The sequence below is a fragment of the Ahaetulla prasina genome, chromosome 5 (assembly GCF_028640845.1).
Source record: "Ahaetulla prasina isolate Xishuangbanna chromosome 5, ASM2864084v1, whole genome shotgun sequence".
NCBI lineage: Eukaryota > Metazoa > Chordata > Lepidosauria > Squamata > Colubridae > Ahaetulla > Ahaetulla prasina.
Window position 1 is genome coordinate 74858145 of NC_080543.1, and position 25492 is coordinate 74883636.

At 37.2% G+C, this 25492-nt stretch overlaps 1 protein-coding gene across 1 annotated transcript in view; it reads left to right on the forward strand.

The window, feature by feature from the left end:
- PHEX (phosphate regulating endopeptidase X-linked) overlaps window positions 1–25492 on the forward strand; it is a 739707-nt gene that overhangs the window by 696849 nt on the left and 17366 nt on the right. The window contains exons 17-21 of the mRNA XM_058186235.1: window positions 7823–7890; window positions 8454–8584; window positions 21073–21138; window positions 21268–21372; window positions 21844–21920. Coding sequence (XP_058042218.1) covers window positions 7823–7890; window positions 8454–8584; window positions 21073–21138; window positions 21268–21372; window positions 21844–21920 — 447 coding nt within the window. The remainder of the gene's footprint in view (window positions 1–7822; window positions 7891–8453; window positions 8585–21072; window positions 21139–21267; window positions 21373–21843; window positions 21921–25492) is intronic.

Below are 25492 nucleotides of genomic sequence, written 5' to 3' on the forward strand. Positions count from 1 at the left end.
TTGGAAGTTTTAACACACACACACACACACACACTGCTATATTTTGTTTGTTTATTTCGTTAATAATTATCTTTAAATGAAGGAAGATTTTCTGAGAGCTTGGGAAATACAATGCACTTGTTTCTTGCCCTTTTTCTTATGTTTAATGTGCAACTTCTGTACATGTTCATCCAGTAGAGACTTCCTCATGTTTCACCCACTAGCAGAGGAACAAACTATATTTTATTGCAAACTTTAACTTTGCACTTTTAAAGAAAATTGTTTTAGCTCGTCAGTGTCTCAAGAAATAAAATATGAAATCTCTCTAAAAAAAGTAATAAATCTGAATTTCCCTGATTATATATGCAACTTGTTCCTATATTTTATATTATTCAACTCCTGGCCTCTGGCCTCAGGGAGCCATTATTCCCTGCCATGGGTTTATAATGATTCAGACTGCAGCATTCAGCCATTATTAAAATTACTGTGAAAAGTGTCTGGTTGTAAAAATGCCATCATATTATCTTTTGGGTATTACAGTCAACAGAAGTGTTTTAATATAAACAGAAAAAAATGGCCTATTTCCCAATAATAATGTTCCCTCCCTCCCTCCCTTCCTTCCTTCCACATACATGTAATTGGGAGAAACTGGAAGCATTGTGGTGATACTGGTTGGGAAATAGCAAAGCTCCAATGAGCTTTGCGAATTGAATATTGAATATTTTAATTTGTATACCGCCCTTCTCCCGAAGGACTCAGGGCGGTGAACAGGCAGATAAAAAACAGATATACATAATAATTAAAACAACCCTTAAAAAACTGATTTAAATTAGCCCAAATATTAAAATAACTTAAACCCCCATAAAATTACAAAAATTTAAAAGCCCATCGAATTCAATTAAAATTTAAGGATAAAAATCAAGCTAGTCCAGCCATACGAAATAAATAGGTTTTAAGTTCGCAGCGAAAGGTCCTAAGGTCAGGTAGTAATCGGAGTCCGAGGGGAAGTTCGTTCCACAGGGTCGGAGGCCCCACAGAGAAGGCCCTCCCCCTGGGGGCCGCCAGTCGACACTGTTTGGCTGACGGCACCCTGAGGAGTCCCTCTCTGTGGGAACGCACCGGATGATGGGAGATAGAAGCCGGCAGTAGACGGTCCCGTAGATAGCCCGGTCCTAAGCCATGGAGCGCTTTAAAGGTGGTAATCAATACCTTGAAGCACACCCGGAAAACAACAGGTAGCCAGTGCAGTCTGCGCAGGATAGGTGTTACGTGGGAGCTCCGAACCGCTCCCTCAATAACCCGCGCAGCCGCATTCTGAGCTAGCTGAAGTCTCCGGGTGCTCTTCAAGGGGAGCTCCATGTAGAGAGCATTGCAGTAATCCAGGTGAGAGGTCACGAGAGCGTGAGTGACCGTGCATAAGGCATCCCGGTCCAGGAAGGGGCGCAACTGGCGGATCAGGCGAACCTGATAAAATGCTCTCCTGGAGACGGTCGCCAAATGATCTTCAAAGGACAACCGATCATCCAGGAGCACGCCCAAGTTGCGTACCTTCTCCATCGGGGCCAATGACTCACCCCCGACAGACAGCCGCATCTGCAGCTGACTATACCGAGGTGCCGGCATCCACAGCCACTCCGTCTTGGAGGGATTAAGTTTGAGCCTGTTCCTCCCCATCCAGACCCGTACGAACCAAACAGCTGTCGGGGGTCTTTGGACCAGAACTGTCTTGGAAGGACAGGGGAGGGGGGGGGCCTTGGAAGACCAAGAGGAACAGGCAAGTTCCTTGAAAGGTCAGAGGCAGCTCTTTGACCTGGCGGCGGGGGTGGCAGCCATTGAAACAGCCACTACAAGCTGGGGCAACTGGGCTAAGATTTGAGCAGGAGCGATGATTGAACCGAGTATTGTCACCGGGTGAGTGATTGGCCAACTCACAGATAAGAAGAAAACATTTTTAAAGCTTGAAAGAAGTCCCAACCCAAAATTAGCAGCTAATTGGCATGCAAGAATTCAAAGTAAAAAGAAAAAAACAAAGAGGAATTTTAAGATTAAAGCCCTAAAAGGAAAACTTTCCATCTGGATTTAAAATTGGACTTAGAAAAATTTAAAAAATAATAAAAGAAAAAGAAAACTGAAGAAAAGCATTCTTTAATAACAAAAGGATTTAATTGAAGAAGAGAAAGTAATTATCTTTGTGGATTAGCAATTGACATTTTGTTGCTGGGGGTTTTGTGAATTGGAGAGAGATGTCTGCTGGTGGAAAGAAAGCATTGCACTACTCAGATCACCATGGGAAACTACTGGAGGAGCATTTGTTTAAACAGCTGGAGCATGATTTCAAAAAGGAGTGGAAAGAATAAAGACACAAATTGGAACAGTTTAAATGAATATTTAAATTGGACATTATTTGGAAATAAAAAAGAGACATTATATGGACTTAAATTTGAATTACACATAAGCTAAAATAATAAATTCAAAAATCCTTTCTCTTTAAATTGATAACATGGAGAGTTGGGAGCATGAGTATGAGGAACTAAGGGAGATGTTTCAAAAGGTGTGAGAAGGGAACCTATTTAAGGGAAATAAAGAATGTAAAAAAAAAGGAAAAAGAAAATATGAATGGGAAGCAAGAGGAGGAATACAATGTTGAAAAGGAAATAATTGAAGATAAAAATATAGATGATTACGCTGGGATTGACAGTGATAGAATAAAATTGGATGGGGGAAGTATCTCTCAAAAAAGAAGATAAGAGAAAGAAATGAGGAGGAAAATTAAAAGAGTAAAAATTAGAGAAAGGAGGCAGAAAGGGAGATACACGAAAGAGAAAAAGAAGAAGATAAGAGAATGGAAGAAAGGGAGGAAAACATTTTTTGGGAGAGACCGAAAGAAAATGGTTAAAAGGGGAAGAAAAATGGATAGCAGAAAGGAAATTAAAACATTAATAAGTTGATTTAAGGGAAGGATATCAGTAGTAGAAACTGTGTAAGAAGTAAATTAGAAGAAATATATAGATTATTGTAAAAGGGAAGTAAGCAAGGATGAAATGAAGTGCATGTAAGTAGCAAAAAAGAAGAAATATACTGTTTAATGTAAAATGGAGAAGTAGATGAAATGTGAAAGATAAAATGGGTTATATGTTTTGTTGTCTGAGGATGTATGTGTCGAGCCCAGCTCTGGCTCGACACATGACGCTACAGGGATACGAATCATGGGAGCAACCCGTAATCAAAGATCCAAAGAGATGACATATCAAGGACTTTTTTGAGGGCTGCAGGGATCTGCATTTGGCAAGCATAGGAAAGGAATCAGCACACTGGTGGCCAGGATAGAGGGAGATGAGGGCTGGGCATTAGGAAGAGCTGCTTTAGTTCCGGGATTTAGCAGTTGACGTGGCAGCTGAGGCTGTCAGACGAGGAGGGAGAGAGCAGCCGGGCATCCAATCAACAGAGCAGTTCAACCATGGGGCGGGGCATGAGCAGCGTGGGATGATTAAAAGGGGCAGAAGCTCTCAGTGCTGACTTTATACAGAGAGACCTGATCCCGCGGCTCAGCTGGGATCATCAGAACCCTTTAAACTCTTTTTAACAACCTCTTTGGCCGAACAGGTTGTAAAAAAAAGTTTTAAAAGACTCCTCTGGCAATCCCAGCTGAGTTCCTCATCATCAGAGCCTTAAAAAACATGTTTTCTACAAGCTTCTTCAAGCTCTTACCTAATTAACTGCTCCTTTCCAGCTGGCAAAGCCATGCTTCACATCAGATGCATCAGCTAGCAACTGAATCTGCCTGCCTGCAATCCATCTCCTTAGTCAATGACTGAATCTGCCTGCTTTACTGGCTGAGGAACTCTGGGAATTGAACTCCACAAACCTTAAAGTTACTAAGGTTGGAGACCCCTGATCTAAAAAATATTAATAAAATAAAATAATAAAATAAAATATTTGTGCAGCTTTCTGAGATTCTTCATACTATACATAAATGATCCCTGCGACCTCATCTCAAGTTATTGTGTTTCTTTGCTGACGATGTCAAACTATTTAATACCACTAATAATACTTCTACCCTTCAAGAAGACCTCGACTTAATTTCCGATTGGTCTAAAACTTGGCAACTCCAAATCTCAACCAGCAAATGCTCAGTCTTACATATTGGAAAAAAGAACCCTAACATCAAGTACAAACTTGATGGACATTACCTAATTGATGACCCCCACCCTGTCAAAGATCTTGGAGTTCTCATATCAAATGACCTTAGTGCCAAAGCTCACTGCAACTACATAGCGAAAAAAGCCCTAAGAGTTGTAAACCTAATTTTATGCAGCTTCTTTTCTAAAAACTCTACACTACTAACTAGAGCATACAAAACATTTGCCAGACCTATTCTTGAATACAGCTCATCCGTCTGGAACCCATACCACATCTCTGACATAAATACAATAGAAAGAGTCAGGAAAAATTTTACTAGAAGAGTTCTTCACTCCTCCGAAAACAACAAAATACCTTATACCAACAGACTTGAAATCCTGGGATTGGAAAACTTACAACTCCGTCAACTTCGACACGACCTGTGCTTAACACACAAAATCATCTATTGCAATATCCTTCCTATAAAAGACTACTTCAGCTTCAATCGCAATATTACAAGAGCAAAAAATAGATTCAAGCTAAATGTCAACCGCTTCAAACTTGATTGCAGAAAATATGACTTCTGTAACAGAGTTGTTAATAGAATAGAATAGAATTTTATTGGCCAAGTGTGATTGGACACACAAGGAATTTGTCTTGGTGCATATGCTCTCAGTGTACATAAAAGAAAAGATACGTTCATCAAGGTACAACATTTACAACACAATTGATGGTCAATATATCAATATCAATTAATATAAATCATAAGGATTGCCAGCAACAAGTTATAGTCATACAGTCATAAGTGGAAAGAGATTGGTGGTGGGAACTATGAAACGATTAATAGTAGTGCAGATTCAGTAAATAATGCTTGGAACTCATTACCTGACTCCATAGTCTCTACTCAAAATCCCAAAATCTTCAACCAAAAACTGTCTACTATTGACCTCACCCCATTTCTAAGAGGGCTATAAGGGGCGTGCATAAGAGCACAAAAGTGTCTACCATTCCTGTCCTATTGTTCCCTTCATCATATCAAATTGATATAGCTGATGCATATTTTTATACATATATGTATATTTTCTTCAAAATATGTTGTTTTATCTATGACAATTGTTTGTGTATACTGTTGTGACAAAAAGAAATAAAAAAAAGATTTGGTGTGTTTCTGTAGTGTTTCACTCTAATTACACAAACACACAAAATCTCACAAAGCTATATGTGGCATTTTGTGTGTGTGTGTGTGTGAGTGAGTGAGTCAGTTGTGTTGTGTTGTGTGTGAGTAAAGTGTAAAAGTTGGTTTTTGAGCTTTTTTGTGGCTGTGTGAGGTTCTTGCTTGTTGCAGGGGCCATTTTGGGTGAAGTGCAGCTGCTTTTACATTGTGTATGAGTCAGTTGTGTTGTGTTGTGTGTGTGTAAAGTGTGAAAGTTGGTTTTTGGTACCTCTTATTGTTTTGTATACTTTGTTTATTATTTTTATTATTTATTGTTATTGACCATGCCCACCCAGTCATCTGACCACCAAGCCACACCCACCAATTAAGCCACACCCACAGAACCGGTAGGGAAAATTTTTAGATTTCACCCCTGGGTGGAAGGTTGAACTAACTAAAAGGTTGTAAGGTAAAAATGGAATAAGTTGAAACACATTGTTAATAACTAAAAATATATGAGAGGAATTCTGAGAAATACATTCAATAAATGGAGGAAAAATTGGGGTTGTCTGGACACCATAGTGAAAAATATTGAATTGAAAATGAATACAGCAATAGAGAGAGACAAGAAGGAGTAGAAAGACAGAAGAAAGGGAGAAGGACAGAGAGAAAGAGAAGAAAGGGAAGAGGGGAGGAAGAAAGGGAGGGGAGAGTAGGAGAGAAGGTTAGATAGGGAGGAAGAAAGGAGGAGGGGGAGAAAGGAAGGGGAAGTAGAGAAGGAGTAGGAGTGGAGGGAAGAAAGTAGGAAGGATGAAAGAAGGGAGGGAGAAGAAAGAGAAAGAGAAGAAAGATTGCTGTAAAACAAAAAAGATGAAATGGAAGAAAGGCAACCCTGAACATGTTTGAACATATCAGGATAAAAACTGAATTATCTAAAAAATAATAAAAGAGAATATATATCAGTAAAAATGGAGAAATTAGAACCTGAGGGTGAAAGAAGATGTGGTTTATATAAACAAGCATAGAAATATTAAGATATGATTAAAAATATGGAAAAAGAACATTTTGGCAAAATTGAAACTAAGTAAAATGTATTTGGATATGATAAGTTGTATAAGATATGATATGGCCAATACTCTGTTCATAAAATATGTGTGTGTGTGTGTGTGTGTGGGAAAAAAATCAATAAAAATTGATTCAAAAAAACCATACATGTAATTGAACGTATGTTTGTGAACACATCGAAGGAGCAATGGGATTTTTGTTATTCCAGCTCAGGGGCAGAATATTCTTTGATTCCCACTTTTAAAACTCTGTTATTGATTGGATTCAGGAGTAATTCATTGAAATATGATTTCCTGTCTATCTGACTATTTTGAATTCAGCTCATGTGAAAACCATCAAACTTTAGCTTTCAAATGATTTCTGAGACTAAAGTAGGATAAAAACTGTGCCCTCTGAAAGTTGTCAGTCAAGGTTCACTTTCTTCATTAAAAAAGTTGACCCTTCAATAACAAAATGTTATGCTTTCATTCCAGGACTGCTTCCATACTCCTTTATTTCTTCTATTTCAGTTCTTAAAAACATGAGAACCATGAGTTTCCTTTCTTTAGAATATTTTAGAAACTTATCTCTTTAGTTTGGTATTTAACTAAACTTGCACATCTTCCCTTTCCCTTCCTTCTTCCATTTTGTGGTTTTAAACTTAGATTACAAAAAGGCTTTTATATTCTTATGATATTAAATAATGTTCACTCTTACATCTTATTACAGATAAATATCTACCAATAAAGGCATAAGTAATAAGTACCAGCGATTTGGTATTACTGCAAGCATACGCCATTCTAATATATTTGACTATTTATACTTTAGATGTCTCCATCAGTTTTGATTTAAGACAACTTATGAGCCATATTTGGCTTATATGGAAAAAAGATTCAACTTTCTTTTGACAATTTAATTAGCTTGAGGTTTTTTGCACGTTTGGAAACTATAGTTGTTAAGAGAAGCTCTTCACTGCTGTGACAAATACAAAGTTTATCTACCTTGATACTGCAAGGCTAGTAATTGATTCCAAAAGGTTAATTGTGAGCAGCCTTAAAAATGGTTGATAGAAATGTAACACTGAACTGTGATTCTGTATTTATATAAAAACATGCAATGTGATTATTAAATAAAACCACATTCATCATATGACATTAAGTTTCTAATGTTTGAGGTGGCACTGTGTTTAATGTAGTCAGAGAAGTTAAATGTACTTCTTTGTGTATGCTTTTTACAAACTAAGAATGTTTTTAAATTTCAGCTAATGTTTTTCAAATAATAATGGTTTTCTTTAATGATATCTTTAAATATACTTTCTTCCATAGAACTGAATGGAAATTCTACTGCTTTGTCTTCTCCATCTACTGCGGGGTGTCAAACTGGTGGCCAGATGTATCATGAGCAGGCCATGCCCACCCCAGTTCCACAAAGGGGAAAAAACGTCATGATACATCACATGACGGCAATGTGACTCCGTGAGTTTGACACCTGTGATCTACTGGATCTCAATTTTTTTTTCTTTTTCAGGTCATTAAGCTATGGTGCTATTGGAGTAATTGTTGGACATGAATTTACTCATGGATTTGATAATAATGGTGAGTTATTTAAATTCTTAAAATTTGGTAAAAAAAATGACTTTTTTTTTTTTTTTCATTTATATCCCGCCCTTCTCCGAAGACTCAGGGCGGCTTACACTATGTCAAGCAATAGTCTTCATCCATTTGTATACTATATACAAAGTCAACTTATTGCCCCCCAACAATCTGGGTCCTCATTTTACCTACCTTATAAAGGATGGAAGGCTGAGTCAACCTTGGGCCTGGTGGGACTTGAACCTGCAATATTGCAAGCAGTTGCTGTTAATAATAGGCTGCATTAGCCTGTTGCACCACCAGAGGCCCTCTCCTAACTTTTTTGGAGCCCTCTCCTAACTTTTGTAGGAATAAAAATGATGAACTTTAAATGCAAATCTCACATACTTTCTAAAGCAATATGGAGATGTAGTGTTTCTGGTCTTTTAAGTGGAAATAGCTAATCATGCATTAAATTTTTGTTTATATTTATGTAAATTTTAAGATTTACGTAAATAGTGAAAATAATCTGTATGTTTATTTTATTAATACTATTCTTTGTGTTTTTCTTGAAAATGGAAATGCAGGTCGCAAATATGACAAGAATGGAAATTTGAATCCTTGGTGGTCCTTGCAGTCAGAAGAAAAATTCAAAGAGAAAACAAAATGCATGGTCAATCAATACAACAGCTATTACTGGAAGAAAGCAGGGTTGAATGTAAGTTCAGGAGTTTCGGTTTAAACTGATTTGGATCAATCTGGAACAATCAGCAGTAATATATCATCACGACATTTTGATGTTTGGCATTTTTGTATAGCTTGTAAATTTTTAAAAATCTTTTTAACTAGATATATTTAGCTTTTTCAGTGATACATGATACTGAGAGATACATGATTTCATCTAGTGACAGCTGGATACTGTGGCTGGTGGCAAAGGTTTTAAAGACTTAGTTATTTTCCAATGCTTTTCCTCACTTTTTCCTTTAATTTCAAGGCAAAGAGGCAAGGAAGAGATGAAGTGATGGGAAACCACCAGTGGTGGGATTCAATTTTTTTTACTACCAGTTCTGTGGGTACGGCTTGGTGAGCGTGGTTAGGTGGTCATGTGACTGGGTGGGCGTGGCCATTATCTGCATCTACATACTATAGATGTACTTTCATAGGCCACTGAAAGGAGAAAATGGGTAACATGCTTTGCCCAAGAGTGTGATAGGCAGGTCACAAAACAGACTTTTGAGGAGCTGCCCCAAAGAAGGGGGGGCCAATATATTTTCCAAAGAAACAGAAGGCAAAATAAGAAGCAATAGATGGAAACTGAACAAAGAGAAGCAACCTAAAACTAAGGAGAAACTTCCTGACAGTGAGAACAATTAACCAGTGGAACTACTCGTCTCCAAACATTCTGGGTGCTCGATCACTGAAAGATTTTAAGAAAAGACTGAAAGTTTTTAAGAAATGATATAGGGTCTTCCCCAAAAGTCCTTTCTAAGTGTTATTCTATTATTCTGACACCTTTCCCAGGCCCTCCACTCAGATTTTGGCATCCTCAGTTTTCCTGCCTGACCAGGGGGTTGGACTAGAGACCTCAGAAGTCCCTTTCAACTCTATTATTCCACTATTCTTGAGAAACACTCCCCCCCCCTCTCAATTTAAGAAAATTCCCTTGTTTTGGACACTTTAGAATCAGAAGGTACCTTGGAGCAGTGGTGGGCTGCAAATTTTTTTAACAACCAGTTCTGTGCCCTAATGATTGGCTGGGTGGGCGTGGGCAGGGAACGTGACAGCACTCAGCCTCCTGCAGCACTCTGCCAGTCAAAATGGGGCACAGGGGTTAATTACAAAATGGGGGCTTTGCTTTGTGACATCCGGACCAGTGAGCAAGGGGTGTGAACTGCACAGAAAATACACTTTTGTTTGGTTATGAAGAAATATCCCTGAAGTCAGATGTATACTAAATGTAGACTGACTTTTAGCTACACATCTTCCTAGCAAACAGCAAATTTTGAAACTCCAGCTAAAACAGATTCATTTTAGGATGAGTAACCACAGTCTGCATGTTGGAGGTTCCTAAAGGAATGCTGGGAAATTCTGTATTTTAAAGAACATTTGGGAGAGGGGTATAGAATAGCCCTTCTCTGCCTGAGGCTATTAGAGACATGGCACCAATCAAAACACTGTTTGTGAAGCAACTGATCAACACTGACAGGGGGAAGTCACTAGTATATGAAAATAAGAGCAAACTCCACTTCCTTCTAGTACTGAAGATGTTACCTAGTTTGGTAATGAAACATCTACAAGAAAACCATCAACCTCAGAGAGTACCAAAGACCCCATAGTTCAATCCTGAGGTACAAATATTCTCTTCTATCTGTTGAATATGCAATTAGGAGTGAGTCTTATATCAGCCTTCACTCATTGGGAGGGGTGTTGAACATGCAAGTAGGAGTGAGTCTTGCATCAGCCTTCACTCATTGATTCATTTTCCCTGGTGGGAAAATGAACAAGTGTCAGTGGCTGACAGGCTGGACAGCTCCAGGTAAAAGGAGCTGCAGGCTCGGGAAATCCTCAGTTTATAGTTATTTTGTTATTGTTCCCTGTTGCCTGCAATAAACGATTGTTTTACTTCACTACAATCATCCTGCCTCTCTTTTCGTGTCCGGACATAACATGGGTGTCGAAGGAGGGATACTGAGAGAGATCAAAGGATGGATCACCCTCGTGGCATCCATGGCCATCTTTGCAGAAATCTCAGGAGTGCATTGGCCATTACACGATGACCACACACATTCCACCAGCACATTTCAACCCCACCACTGAAGAATGGTGCTCATACATGGGCAGATTTCAGATGTTCATGGAATGCAACAATCTACAAGATTTGTTGGATCCCAATAATCCCTGTACATTAACCATCACTCCATCACTAACCTCAACCCCCCAATTCCCTTCCCCTTTACCCCCCACCCCCCACCCCGACTTCCCAGAACAAAATGCAGGGTATCAAAACTAACAATCATAATCTAAAATAATTCCTAAATTATAATCTCTAGTCTCTCCACGCTTATTCACACTCTCAATTCCCCTCTCCTTCAAAAATATATCTAATACAAATTATTTCCTAAATTTACTCATATGCTATTTGATATTTTTTTATCTGATACTTATTTTGAATATAATCAATCCACATTTTCCATTCTAAAATATATTTTTCTTGTGTATAGTCTTTCAAGTAAGCAGAAATTTTTGCCATTTCTGCCAGATTTGATACTTTAAGAGTCCATTCTTCAATTGTAGGTAATTCTTCTTTCTTCCAATATTGAGCAATCAAAAGTCTTGCGGCTGTTATTAAGTTCAGAATCAATTTAGTCTCTATAGCTGTACAATCCATAATTATTCCTAGTAAAAAGAACTGCGGGGTAAACTTAATCTTCTTTCCAAAATATTCTGCATGATCCACCATACTTTAATCCAAAATGCTTTAACTTTTTTGCAAGTCCACCATATATGATAATAAGTAGCATCTTCACAATCACATCTCCAGCATTTAGCCTGTACATTAGGATACATACATGACAATTTTTGGGGGTCTAAATGCCATCTATAAAACATCTTATAAAATTTTCTCTCATATTTTGCGCTTGTGTAAATTTAACATTCCTCACCCAAATTCTTTCCCAAGTTTCCAACATTATTGGTTGCTGAAAATTTTGTGCCCACTTAATCATACAATCCTTAACCAAATCAGTCTCTGAATCTATTTCTACTAATACATTATACAACCTCTTAATATGCTGTTGACCTTGATCTCTCATTTGTTTTAACAAATTATCCTCAATTTGCTTAACACCTATTTTTTGATCTAATTTCCATCTAGCTTGTAGTTGTCCATATTGGAACCATGTATAATTTTTCCCTTCTTCCCCCATCTTTTCTCTAGATTTTAATTGTAACTCCCCCTTTTCCATACAAAGAAGTTCTTTATAAGTAACTACCTCCATCTTTTGATATATATTTATATTTTCTATCATGTGTCTCGGGTTTGCCCATATTGGAATCTTTCCATCTAATTTGTATTGATATTTCCTCCAAACCCTCAATAATGCATTTCTAATTATATTATTTTTAAATATTTTATCAACTTTCTTATCATATAATAAATAGGCATGCCACCCATATAACAAACCATAACCTTCTATATTCAGAACTCTTTCCTCAGTTAAATTAATCCAATCAGTAATTAATGATAAAACAACTGCTTCATAATACAATTTTAAATTAGGCATTTTAAGACCCCCCCTTTCCCTTATATCCTGCATTACTTTATATAATATAATTAATTTATATAATTAATGTAGGGTCGGGTCTGACCAGTTGCCATTTTAGAATGGTGGGGAGGGAAAAAAGAGAGAGTAGGAGGTAGGAAAGAGGAGAAGAGGAAGGAAGAGGGGTAGAAGAGGGAGAAGAGTGTAGGGTGGAGGGAGGAGAGGAGGTAGATAAGAGAAGGAGAGGAAGGTTTGGAAAGTAAAAGAAGGTAGAAGAGGGAAGAAGGTTAAAAAGGGGGGTGGTGACTGGGCAGGCCCGACTAATTGTATATAACTGTACATTGGATGAATTATTTGATAAGATTGTAAAAATAAAACTTTTTTATAAAAAAAAAAAAAAAAAAAAGATTTGTTGGATCCCAAGAAAAGGGCTCTTTTCTTGAGTTACTGTGGACCACAAATCTACAAGATGGTGAAGTCCCTGGCAGCATCCACAGATGCTGAGAATGCTGCAGGACATCCTCAAGGACCATTAGGCACCTTCAGCCTCCCCACTAGTCGGCCGACACAGGTTTTACCCCAGAGACCAAAAGGTGGGTAAGACAATAAATGATTTCATTGCGAGTTTGCGAGAGCTTGCAGCGAAATGTGAATTTAGAAATCTGGAGGAAATGATGCATGATAGACTTGTCCTGGGACTGAGGGACCTTAATTTACAAAAAAGATTGCTGGCCAGGAGAAACATCCCCTTCAAAGAAGCCCTCAAAGAAGCCCGAGCGGGAGATAGAAAATTCCCAGCGTGGCCAGTGTTGCAGCACGACAGCGTGTTTTTTAGGGGGCTCCTGAAAAACCACTGATTGAGGGTCTTAATTGTCCTAAGCCATCTGGTAGGGATGGTGAACTAGAGAAGAACTGACCCATTAAGTCAGGGGATCTACAAATTCCCCTGGCTGATCAGAGGTAGCTCCTTGAGCTGGACGTCTGAGAAAGCGGCCATAGAAGCTGCTAAAAAGCTGGGGTGGTCACAATGGGGCGGTGAAATCAAGAGAAAGTGCATCGTTTGGGTGAGAACTTGGCTTTATAGATAAAAGTTTTCTTTTCCTACCCACTTGGAATCAATATATATATAGAATGGAAAAGTGGCTAAAGTGAGGAGGGAGAGTGGGTGTGTATCTGCTCTCTATTTCCGGTACTGAAGCGATGAGGAAAATGAAAGCCCAAAGTGGGGGGAGTTTTTTTTTTAATGAACCAAATGAATTGAACAACTGATTGGGAATTGAATTAAAAGAGTGGACTTGAAATTAAGGAGAGTTAGATAAAAATTTGGATGAATGGCAGATTGGAATTAATAAATTTATATGGGAAGGGAAAAAAGCGAGAGTCAAAATGAAAATAATGCAAGATACACGGGAAAGAGGAGGATTAAAAATGTCTAATTTAAAACTGTATTATGAAGCAGTTGTTCTTTCGGTAATAAGTGATTGATTTAATTTGACGGAGGAAAGGATTTTGAATATAGAAGGTTATGATTTATTATATGGTTGGCATGCATATTTATTGTATGATAAGAAAGTAGATAAAGCTTTTAAGAATCATGTGTTGAGAATTTCTCTTCTGCGTGTCTGGAAAAAATATTATTATAAGTTAAATTACAAAATTCCTATATGGGTATGTCCTTGGCACGCAGTAGAGAATATAAATATAGAACAGGAACAAGAAATGATTACTTATAAAGATCTTTTATATAATGAGAGGGGAAATTTACAACTAAAATCTTTGGATACATTAAAAGAAGAAGGGAGGAATTATACTTGGTTTCAATATGGACAGTTAAAGGCTAGATGGAAAGAAGATCAGAAAATTGGTATCATTCAAAATGAAGAAAATCTGGTTAAACAAATTAGAAATCAAACTCAGGGGCATATAAAGAGATTGTATACTGTGTTGATAGAAATAGATTCTGAAAGAGATTTAATAAAGGATTGTATGATAAAATGGGCACAGAATATTCAAGAACCAATAATGTTGGAAACATGGGAAAAAATTTGGGTTAGAAATGTTAAATTTACGCAAGCGCAGAATTTAAGGGAAAATTTTTATAAGATGTTTTATAGATGGCATTTAGATCCTAAGAAATTATCATGTATGTATCCAGATATGCAAGCGAAATGTTGGAGATGTAATTGTGATGATGCTACATATTTTCATGTATGGTGGACTTGTAAGAAAATTAAGTCTTTCTGGATAAGAATCTGGTGGATTATGCAGAATGTTCTGAAGAAGAAGATAAAGTTCCTACCGCAATTTTTCCTTTTGGGAATAACAACGGACTGTACAGTGATTGAGACTAAGTTGATTTTGAACTTAATAACAGCAGCACGACTGTTGATTGGACAATATTGGAAGAAAAAAGAATTACCCACAATAGAAGAATGGATATTGAAAGTTTCCAATTTGGCTGAGATGGCTAAAATCTCAGCCTTCTTGAAAGACAGTACTCAAGAAAAATATTTAAATGAATGGAAGAACTGGATTGATTATATTCAAAATAGATATCAGATTAAGAAATTTCGGATTGCTTTTGAATGAAGGATGTTATTTTTGATTTTAATGGAAGAAGTCAGGTTATGTGAGAGAGAAAGATTATAATTGTGTTAGATTTTAAAAATTTAATGTATGACTGTTTTGTTTAAGGAACTATACCTTGTGTTTGCTCCGGGAAGTCCGGGGGGGGGGGGTTTAGGAGGGAGGGGGGAGGGGGAAAATTTAATTGTTGTAAAACTTTTTCAATAAAAAAAAAAGAAATTAAGGAGAGTTAGAAAATTGACTAATTATTTTGAGAAAGAACGATGGAGTGATTATAAATGAATTTAAAGTGAATAGAAATGGATTAAAAGAATTGAAGCTTGGAAACCTATAGTTTGGTTATACTGCAGTGCCATCTAGTGTCAAAAAACAAAAGACTTTAAAAAGACTGTGAATTAACTGTAAGATTTAAAGTTGACCTTGACAAGGCTGGTTGTACTGATAAGAAAACAGATGTTGAAGAGATTGGATTGCTGAATTTGTTTTTACTTCTTGATTTTTTGTTTTTCTTATTTTTCTATTGGTCTTTTTGAGCCTTTTGAAGTACTTTGTTTTGGAATTGGTGGTTTGGATATTCTTTCTTCTTCTGTTTTTTTTTTTTTTACTATTTGGTGGTGGAAAAATTATTTTTTTGTTTTTTCTTCTTTTTTGCCTTTTTTTGTCTTTTCTTCCCTAAGTGAGCGAAAAAAGATAGTGGTGGTTCGTTTGAAATTTGGATTAAGGCAAGAAGAGTCTGAAGAAGGATAATAGCTTATAAATTTTCCTTTTTTCTTCATCTTCTGGATTTTTTCTATATTTTTCTTTTTCCTTTCTCTCCCTTTTTTCTTCTTTGCTGGATAGTATTTTTGGATATCTTCTCTCTTGGAGGGGCGGATTGGATTTTTCCTTTTAAAATAATAAAATAATAAAGTATACCTTTTATTCAACTAGACACTTGGCATGGTCCAGGATAGATATGATATGGATGTCAACAGACTTAATAAAAAATATACAAGAAATAAACATTGATTCAAATCTTTGGGTGGACCATAATCTGATTATAATAACATGGAAAGGACAAAAGAAAAAGTACAGATGGACTTTGAATCAAATAATTTTAAATGAAAAAGAATTCCAACAATTCCTGGAAAAAGAATTGGAGTTTTTCTTCAAAATAAACAAAGGAAGATACATCACTTCAGAATGTATGGGATACAATGAAAGCATACATTAGAGACCTGGCAACAACATATTTGGGAAAAAAGAATAAAAAGAAAAGACAAACGCAGAAGAAATTGGAAGAAGACTATAAAAGATTAGAGAAAGAATTACAAAAAAATCCACAAAATGATAAAGTTAAAAAACAAATGGAATTGAAAAAAACATGAAATAAATTTAATTGAACAAAAAATTTTGGCATGTAAATTGAGATCAGCCAAACAGAATTTTTTTGCAAATGCAAATAAGCCAGGTAGATGATTGGCATATAAAATGAAAAAAGAAAAAGAGAAGTTAATTAACCAACTACAAGATGAAAAAGGAAGTATATGTTATATAAATGAAGAAAAGAAAACAATAATTGATGATACCTGATGGAAAGATAAAACAATTTTTAGAGAAAAAGGAAGCCCTATAAGAAAGAATATCGATGATGGAATTGACAGAGGCAATTAAAAAAACAAAAAAAATGGGAAAACACAGGGCCCAGATTGATTACCAGCAGAACTATATAAATCATTTCAAGATGGGTTAAGCAATGTAATATTGGAATTATTTATTGAACTATTGGTGAAGGCAAAAGACTCATGGATGGAGGCTTATGTCACACTTAGCAAGGCAAATGGCAAAAGACAGAACTTTGGTGCGGATTTTGAACTGGGCATGGAGGGGGTGGCCAGATGGAACATTGGGGGATGAACTTAAACCATTTAAAATCCAGTAGACGGAAATGTCAACAATGAAGGGGTGTTTATTATGGGGGGATAGAGTTGTTATACCACAAACCTTAAGGGAAGCTGTGTTGGAAGCATTGCATGTGGGGAACCCAGGAATTGTGAGGATGAAAGCATTGGCTAGGAGCTATGTGTAGTGGCCAGGTATGGATAGAGAGATAGATGCTTGGGTCACTGCATGTAAGCCGTGCCAGGAAACCAGGCTGGCACCACCCATCGTACCCACACAAGAATGGGACACACCCAGGGCACCCTGGTCCCAATTATACATAGACCTCACAGGGCCAGTGCAAGGGAAAACATCCCTCATAGTAATAAACACCTATTCCAAGTGGCTGGAAGTAACAATCATGGCCACAACCACAGCAGAAGCTGTTATTAAGGTATTAAGGGAACTATACGCAACTCATGGATTACCAGACGTAATGGTGTCTGACAACAGGCCCCAATTTACAGCCAATCCATTTGAGATGTTCTTAGCTGAACAAGGGATCCGCTGTACCCTCTCTGTGCCAGGGCATTTGGCCACTAATGGTCAAGCAAAAAGGATGGTAAAGAAACATTAACCATGATGGGACCAGGAGATTGGCAAACAAAAATAGACACCTTACTATTAATTCAGCACATCACCCCCAGTGCAACAACACACGGAAGTCCAGCAGAACTACTGATGGGTAGGAAATTAAGGTCAAAGTTAGACAGACTTCACCCCCAATACAGTGCAGAAGTACCCTTAGACTCCACCAGTAAATGCCCGTCATTCAGCGTGGGAGACCCAGTATATTCCCACAGCTATACAGGGGTTACTATGTGGGTACTGGGAAGGGTGACCCAGACCACAGGTCCCCGATCTTACTGAATAGAATTAGAGGATGGTAAGGTCTGGAGAAGGCACATTGACCAGCTCCAGGGATGAAGGACACACAGTGCCCGTAAACAAATAGAGTCAGACCAGGCCCTGACAACTACAAATACTAACGCACAATTAACTCACTTCCTCACAATATACTCAAGCCAGGAGGATGAATGCAATAATTTAACTGAGGAAACAGGAGTCCAGCAAAGGGTCTCTGAGGAACCGGGGGTCCGAACAGGAGTGACGGAAATAATCCAAATCACAGAACCAGTCAGGCCTCCGGAAAGGTTCTAGGCAGTTCTACAGGCAGAGACAGAAGCAACAGAAGGTTTGCCTGCTCAACTGCCGCCACCGAGTTGAATGAGCTGCACAGGTCAGACCGCACCCATAGAAGGCCTGCCTACTTACGTGACTACATCTCGTAACACATTTTGATTGGATAACTCACATCCAGAAAGGAGGGGTGTTGAACATGCAAGTAGGAGTGAGTCTTGCATCAGCCTTCACTCATTGGTTCATTTTCCCTGGCAGGAAAATGAACAAGCGTCAGTGGCTGGATAGCTCCAGGTAAAAGTAGCTGCAGCCTCGGGTAATCCTCAATTCGTAGTTATTTTGTTGTTCCCTGTTGCCTGCAATAAATGGTTGTTTTACTTCACTATGATCGTCCTTCCTCTCTTTTCGTGTCTGGACATAACACTATCGATAAAAACTTTTTGGTTAGAAGGATTCAGAGCCTGCCTTATATGAGATGGCTCCCAGTGGATTTCATTCTAAATTTTGATATGTTTTCTATAAATAAGGAATGTAGAATTATAATGGCTGAGTATTTGATCCTTCATACATCAAAAAAATACAAAGCTAAGGGATACACAAATAAAAAACAAATTTGAAAAAAGAAAAGGCTCAGGAAAGAAAAAGTGAAAGTGTAAGAAAAAAAGAGGAAAGAAGGAAAACTGAAAAAGAATGACTTCGAAGTTTCTTTGGTACAGATATAAGTACAAAATATATCAAACCCTTACTCTAAGATTAACATTTGTCTACATTATTTCGATAATCCCATATCTAATCATCAAAGCACAGATCAACTTTTAATTTCAGTTTCTCACAAAAAGTCCAGCAATGGTTCATATCGCTTTAATTACTATCTGTTAAGGAAACCATAACTGATACCCTTGAAATATTGTGAAATACAATCTGATCAGAAACAAGAAATTTGACAAGCCTAATGTACAATGCTTGATAGTAGCATTATAAAAAGACTTTTATTTTATTACTTATTTTTTGAAGATCTTACATTTTTTAAGATCTCCAGAGGTCCAGAAGAGGCTGACCCACTGTCAGAGAAGCCAAAGTGTTTTATTCAGTTGATGGTGAAGTTCTAAGAATGTGAAATCTAAAGAAAACATTTTCACCATTGAGTAAAACACTTCAGCTCGGGCCATGTGACCAGCAGGCCTAGGCCTGGAAACATAGCTTCCTGCTTCAGGGATTGAGGCAGCAACAGCAGCAGCCAATGAAAGGAGAGGTAGCTTCCTTTGTCTCGTAGGGCTGATGCAAAGTCTTTGTTGATTGGCTGCCACGCCCCAGTTCCTGAAGCTATTCATTCAAACTAACCAGTCAGCAGCAAGCAGACTGGGCCAGACCAGACTGAGTATAAAGTAAGCTTGCAGGACCTCATGGCAGAGAAGCCGAAGTCTTTTATAGAATAGAATTTTTTAGAATAGAATTATTTTTTTTTGCCAAGTGTGATTGGACACACAAGGAATTTGTCTTGGTGCATATGCTCTCAGTGTGCATAAAAGAAAAGATGCGTTCATCAAGGTACAACATTTACAACACAATTGATGGTCAGTATATCAATATAAATCATAAGGATTGCCAGCAACAAGTTACAGTCATACAGTCATAAGTGGAAAGAGATTGGTGATGGGAACTATGAGAAGATTAATAGTAGTGCAGATTCAGTAAATAGTTTGACAGTGTTGATGGAATTATTTGTTTAGCAGAGTGATGGCCTTCGGGAAAAAACTGTTCTTGTGTCTAGTTGTTCTGGTGTGCAGTGCTCTATAGCATCGTTTTGAGGGTAGGAGTTGAAACAGTTTATATCCAGGATGCGAGGGGTCTGTAAATATTTTCACGGCCCTCTTCTTGATTCGTGCAGTATACAGGTCCTCAATGGAAGGCAGGTTGGTAGCAATTATTATTTTATTCAGATGGGGAGAGCTATTTTCCTTACTTCTCACATTCTTACAGCTTCACCATCATCTGAATAAAATACCTTGGCTTCTCTGCCATGTGACTCAGCCTCTTCTGCAATTCTTCAAAAAGTAAGAACAGTAAAGCAATGGAAAATGGTGTGGGGAGGGCGGATCAGGCCCGGGAAATCTCCATTTTGGTCTGTAATAGGATCCCTAGGAAGGCCTGGACAGGGCCTGGATGGGCAGATTGGGGCCAGGGACACTCCTTTTCAGCTTGTAACAGGCCAGGGGGAGCCCTAGGAAAGTCCAGACGGGGCCTAGATGGGTGGACCAGGGCCAGGGACACTCCATTTCGGCTGTTTGCACCACAAAGAGGCGAAGGAAGGCTCACCAGACAGGCAGGTAGCTGGGCCACTTCAGAGGCAGCGGAGAATGGCAAAGGAAGGCTTGGCAGGGATCTGGGCCACGTGGAAGCCCAGGGCAAAGGCAGGCAAGCTGGCTGACCCACAGAGACCATGTGGTCGATGGAAGTGGCCAGACAGGAAGTAGCAGCAGCTATGCTGGGTGAGCAGGTAAGATGAGGAGTGGCGGGGGGCCCAGCCAGAATTGTGGTTCGCCCCAAACCACTCAGAACCAGCTGAATCCCACCACTGGAAACCACCTATGCTTTTTTAATTATTCACTATGCATCTTTACAATTATACAGTATAGCTGTCAATAACAATGCAAATAGATATTGTTAAACCTGTATTCTTTTACAGCTTTTGATTTTCTGTCTCTGTCTCATTTGTCCATCTGTTTATATCTAATCTCTACCTATCCCATCCATCCATCCATCCATCTTCCATCCATCCATCCAGGAGAATGGGAAAAAAATGGAATTTGAAGCAATAGGATCCACTGACTGGATTCCTTGGAAAACTTGTACTAATTTTACATAGTAGCCAAAATGGTTTAAAAGACAACTTATTTTTTCACTTTTTCAACAGCTGTAATGCTGCAGGCAATTTGATACATATATAAAAAACAACATTGCCTACAGATAGTCTTTGTTTAGAGACTGCCCTGTTTAGCAACTGTTCAAAGTTACAACGACCCTGAAAAAGTAACTATACAACTGTTCCTTGCACTTAGGATGGTTGCAACATTCCCCTGGTGAGTTATCGCCATTTGCCTGCTCCACAGCTGGCTTCTGACAAGTAGAGTTAATAAAGAAGCTGACAGTATAATCACACATTGCAATCACATGATGTCTCACTTAATAACCACTACTTAGCAACAGAGTTAGCAATCCTTGTATTTCCCCCCCAGTTATATGGAAATATTTGATGTGGATTGAAAACCATGATAATTTACAGTATTCTTACTCCTAGATAAAAGGAAAAAGGACTTTGGCAGAAAACATTGCGGATAACGGAGGGTTGCGAGAGGCTTTTCGGGTAGGCAGCTCTTTTTTTCTAAGTACAGACCGATACATGGTCCACCCACCCCCCACACCCCAATATAATATTGTATTATATTGCTGAAACCTGCACTGCCTTCAATGTGTTCATTATGTCTCTCATCAGGCCTATAGGAAATGGGTCAAAGAAAAGAGAAAAGGAGAGGAAGAGGCTGTACTACCAGGCATTGACTTCACCCATAATCAGCTCTTCTTTCTGAGTTATGCTCATGTGAGTAGTACACAACATTTTAGAATGCATACACATTTTTAGCTGTTCACTGTATGATGAGTAAACAAGTCTGCTTGATTACCAAAAGAATGTAATTTCATAAATTGTAGATTATTACCAGTCCCTTCCCTTAGAAACAAATTACAAGGCCTCTCTTCAGATTCTTCTTTCTATAATACCTTACCAAAAAGTTGTAAAGTACATTTACTTACGTAAAGTATAGTGCTGCTTCCTAACTGATGGTTCATTCCTTTCTGGCTTTCTAGTTGCTGAAGAGAAAGAAATTTCAAAGGCAGCCCAAGTTCCTTTTTATAGAACAATGTTGGATGGCTTTGTACATGATTTGTCTCTGATTTATAAAGGCAGTTGTACAGACAACTGTGTCTGTTATTGGTTACAAGCTGGATTATGAAAGAGGTTCAGAATTATTTAACCAGTTCTTTTATCTAATTATCTAACTATATATCTTAGGTGAGGTGCAATTCATTTAAACCAGAAGCTGCAAGAGAACAAATCTACACTGGAGTTCACAGTCCCCCTCAGTTCAGGTATTTTAAGTTGCTTCCTTTTTTCCCAATTGCCATAATACAGTAAATCAGGCAGGTATAATAAAATTAATATAAACAACTGTTCTGATCAGTTAAGAAATGTGACACGTTCTTGTTCTCATACATTAGTGTATGTACTTCTCTCCCTTCACTTTATTTTCCATCTTGATATTTATAGTGCATCGTTTCCAGAGATTTGTTTTTCCAGCAGCAAGAAGCTGATTAGTAGAAGGGAGATAAATTTGGGCGGGGAAAATGTTTTTCTTCTTTCCAGGTAGTAGTTTCTCTTCTCTGTAACATTTAGTTGTGTGGATTTTAATTTATTAATGTTTATTAATGTATTCTGAATCTAAGTGTAGCATTATAATCATGGATATGGGTCAACTGACCCCACGTGTCAACACATTAAATCAGGTCTAGTAATGTGGGTAAAAAGGATTGTTTTCTTTTCTTTTTTTTTTGCAAATGCACACACACAAACATTTATACAATTGAAGCCAATGCTTGCTTATCTCTATACTGGAGCCAGCAAAAGCTAATGCATTTTAGCATGCTGTGAAATAGGACTCTCGTGACCCAGCAGCACAGTTTCATTACCCAAACTGTTCTATTATTTCTGTGGGGTGAGTTTTTATTTGTTCTGCTGTATTTTAATGTTGTATTTTATTTTTTTATGTTTTGACTACCACCTAGAGACTGTAGGAAGCTTAAATAATTATGATAAAATATACGATTATATACAATTATAATTAATGAAATAGTATTTTCAATTATTATTTTTTGAAATCATCAGCCTTTCCTAGAACAGGAATTTCTATTGCAATTTTTAATGCAATTTCCTGCCAGTATTTAAAGAAGAAATGTATTCAACATCCAACAGATTAACAGATTTGGAAGGGACCTTATAGGCCATCTAGTCCAACCCCCCACCCAAGCAGGAGACACTACACTATTTCTGACAAATGGCAGTCCAGTCTATTCTTTTTTTTTTCTAGGCAATTTTTTTTAAATTTTCCATAATAATTCCCACAATTTGACCAGTGTACAGTACAATAACTTATCCAACAATCAATCCTATACTCAGTTTATGCTGAATCAGGCCTGCTCGGCCGCCACTCCCTTCCTTAATCCTTCCTACCCTTCTCATCCTTCTACTTTCCCCACCATCCTTCTCCTCACTTTCCTACTTCCCCTCCTCTTTCCCACTTCTCACTTCCATTCTTTCTAACCCTCTATCTTCCCCTCCTTCTTCTCCTCCTATCCTTTCTTCTCCCTCCCTTCTTTCCTACCTACCTACCTGCCTACCTACTTTCTTCCTTCTTTACTCCTCTTTCCTTACCCTTTCCCTTCCGGAGTGGTTACCGAGCAGCCCCGACTTTACACCATTCCAACTTGTTTAATTCTACCATTATTCCTGTACAATGGCAATCAATCAATTTATAATCTTCTCCTCCCCACCATTTCCCCCCTCCCCCCCGAGACTTCCCAGAACAGAATACAGGGTATAGTAACTAACAAACATAATCTAAAATATAACATAAAACATATTCCATTTCACACCATCACACTATCAATTCCCTTCTTTCTTAAACTCTAATACATAGCAATTCCTAACTTCACTCAAAAACTAATTGGTATTTTTTAATCTGATACTTATTTTGAATATAATCGATCCACTTTCTCCATTCCAAAATATATTTTTCTTGTGTATAGTCTTTCAAGTAGGCAGAAATTTTTGCCATTTCTGCTAAATTTGATACTTTACTAATCCATTCTCCAATTGTAGGTAAGTCTTCTTTCTTCCAATATTGTGCAATCAATAGTCTTGCAGCAGTTATTAAATTCAAAATCAGTTTTGTCTCTATAACAGTGCAATCTGGAATTATTCCTAATAAAAAGAACTGTGGAACAAACTTGATCTTCTTTTTCAAAATGTTCTGCATAATCCACCATATTTTAATCCAAAAAGCTTTAACTTTTTTGCAAGTCCACCATATATGATAATAAGAAGCATCCTCACAATCACATCTCCAACATTTTGCTTTCACATTTGGATACATACATGACAGTTTTTTCAGATCTAAATGCTATCTATAAAACATTTTATAAAAATTTTCTCTTAAATTTTGTGCTTGCGTAAATTTAACATTCCTTACACAAATTTTTTCCTATGTTTCTAACATTATAGGTGGTTGAAAATTTTGTGCCCATTTTACCATACAATCTTTAACCAACTCCATTTCTGAATCAATTTCAACCAATACATTATATAATCTCTTTATGTGCTGTTGACCTTGATCTTTTATTTGTTTTACCAAGTTATCATCACTTTGCCTAATACCAATTTTCTGATCTATTTTCCATCTAGATTGCAATTGTCCATACTGGAACCATGTATAATTTCTCCCTTCATCCCTCAATTTATCCCTAGATTTTAACTGTAATTCCCCTTTTTCCATAGTCAAAAGCTCTTTGTAAGTGATAACCTCCATTTTTTGTAATATATTTATATTCTCTATCATATGTCTGGGGATAGTCCATATTGGTATCTTTCCATCTAACTTATATTGATATTTTTTCCAAACTCTCAACAAAGCACTTCTGACCATATTATTCTTAAATATCTTATCAATTTTCTTGTCATATAATATATAATATATAATATGTATGCCAACCATATAACAAACCATAACCTTCTATATTCAAAACCCTTTCCTCTGTTAAATTAATCCAATCAGAAATTAAAGCTAAAGCAACTGCATCATAGTACAATTTCAAGTTAGGCATTTTAAAAACCCCTCTTTCCCTAACATCTTGCATTATTTTTAACTTTATTCTCGGTTTTTTACCCTTCCATACAAAATTACTAATCCCTTTTTGCCATTCCTGTAAATTTGCATCTTTCTTCAATATTGGAATCATTTGAAACAAAAATAAAAATCTAGGCAAAACATTCATTTTTATAGCTGCCACTCTTCCCAACAATGATAATTGTAACTTCTTCCAATTCTCCATTTCTTTAATTACTTTTCCCCACAATACCTCATAATTATTTTTATATAACTTTACATTCGATGCTGTAATATATACTCCTAGGTATTTGACCTTTTTAACTACTTCATATCCAGTTATTCTTTCTAGTTCTTCTCTCTGATGTATATTCATATTTTTAATTATTATTTTTGTCTTCTGTTGATTCACTTTAAACCCAGATACCTTATTATACTGATCAATTGTCTCCTTTAGATATACGGCTGAATGTATTGGTTGAGATAAAATAACAACCAGATCATCTGCAAATGCTCTTAACTTATAATCTTGATTTTTAATTCTAATTCCTTTTATTTATTTATTTATATTTATTTATTATTTAAATTTGTATACCGCCCTTCTCCCGAAGGACTCAGGGCGGTTCACAGCCAAGTAAAAATACAATAATATAAATACAAATTAAAATACAATTAAAAAACTTATTAAAATTGGCCAGAATTAAAATTTAGAACTAAAACCCATTAAAACCCATTAAAACACTAACCCAGTCCAGCGCAGATGAATAAATAGGTTTTAAGCTC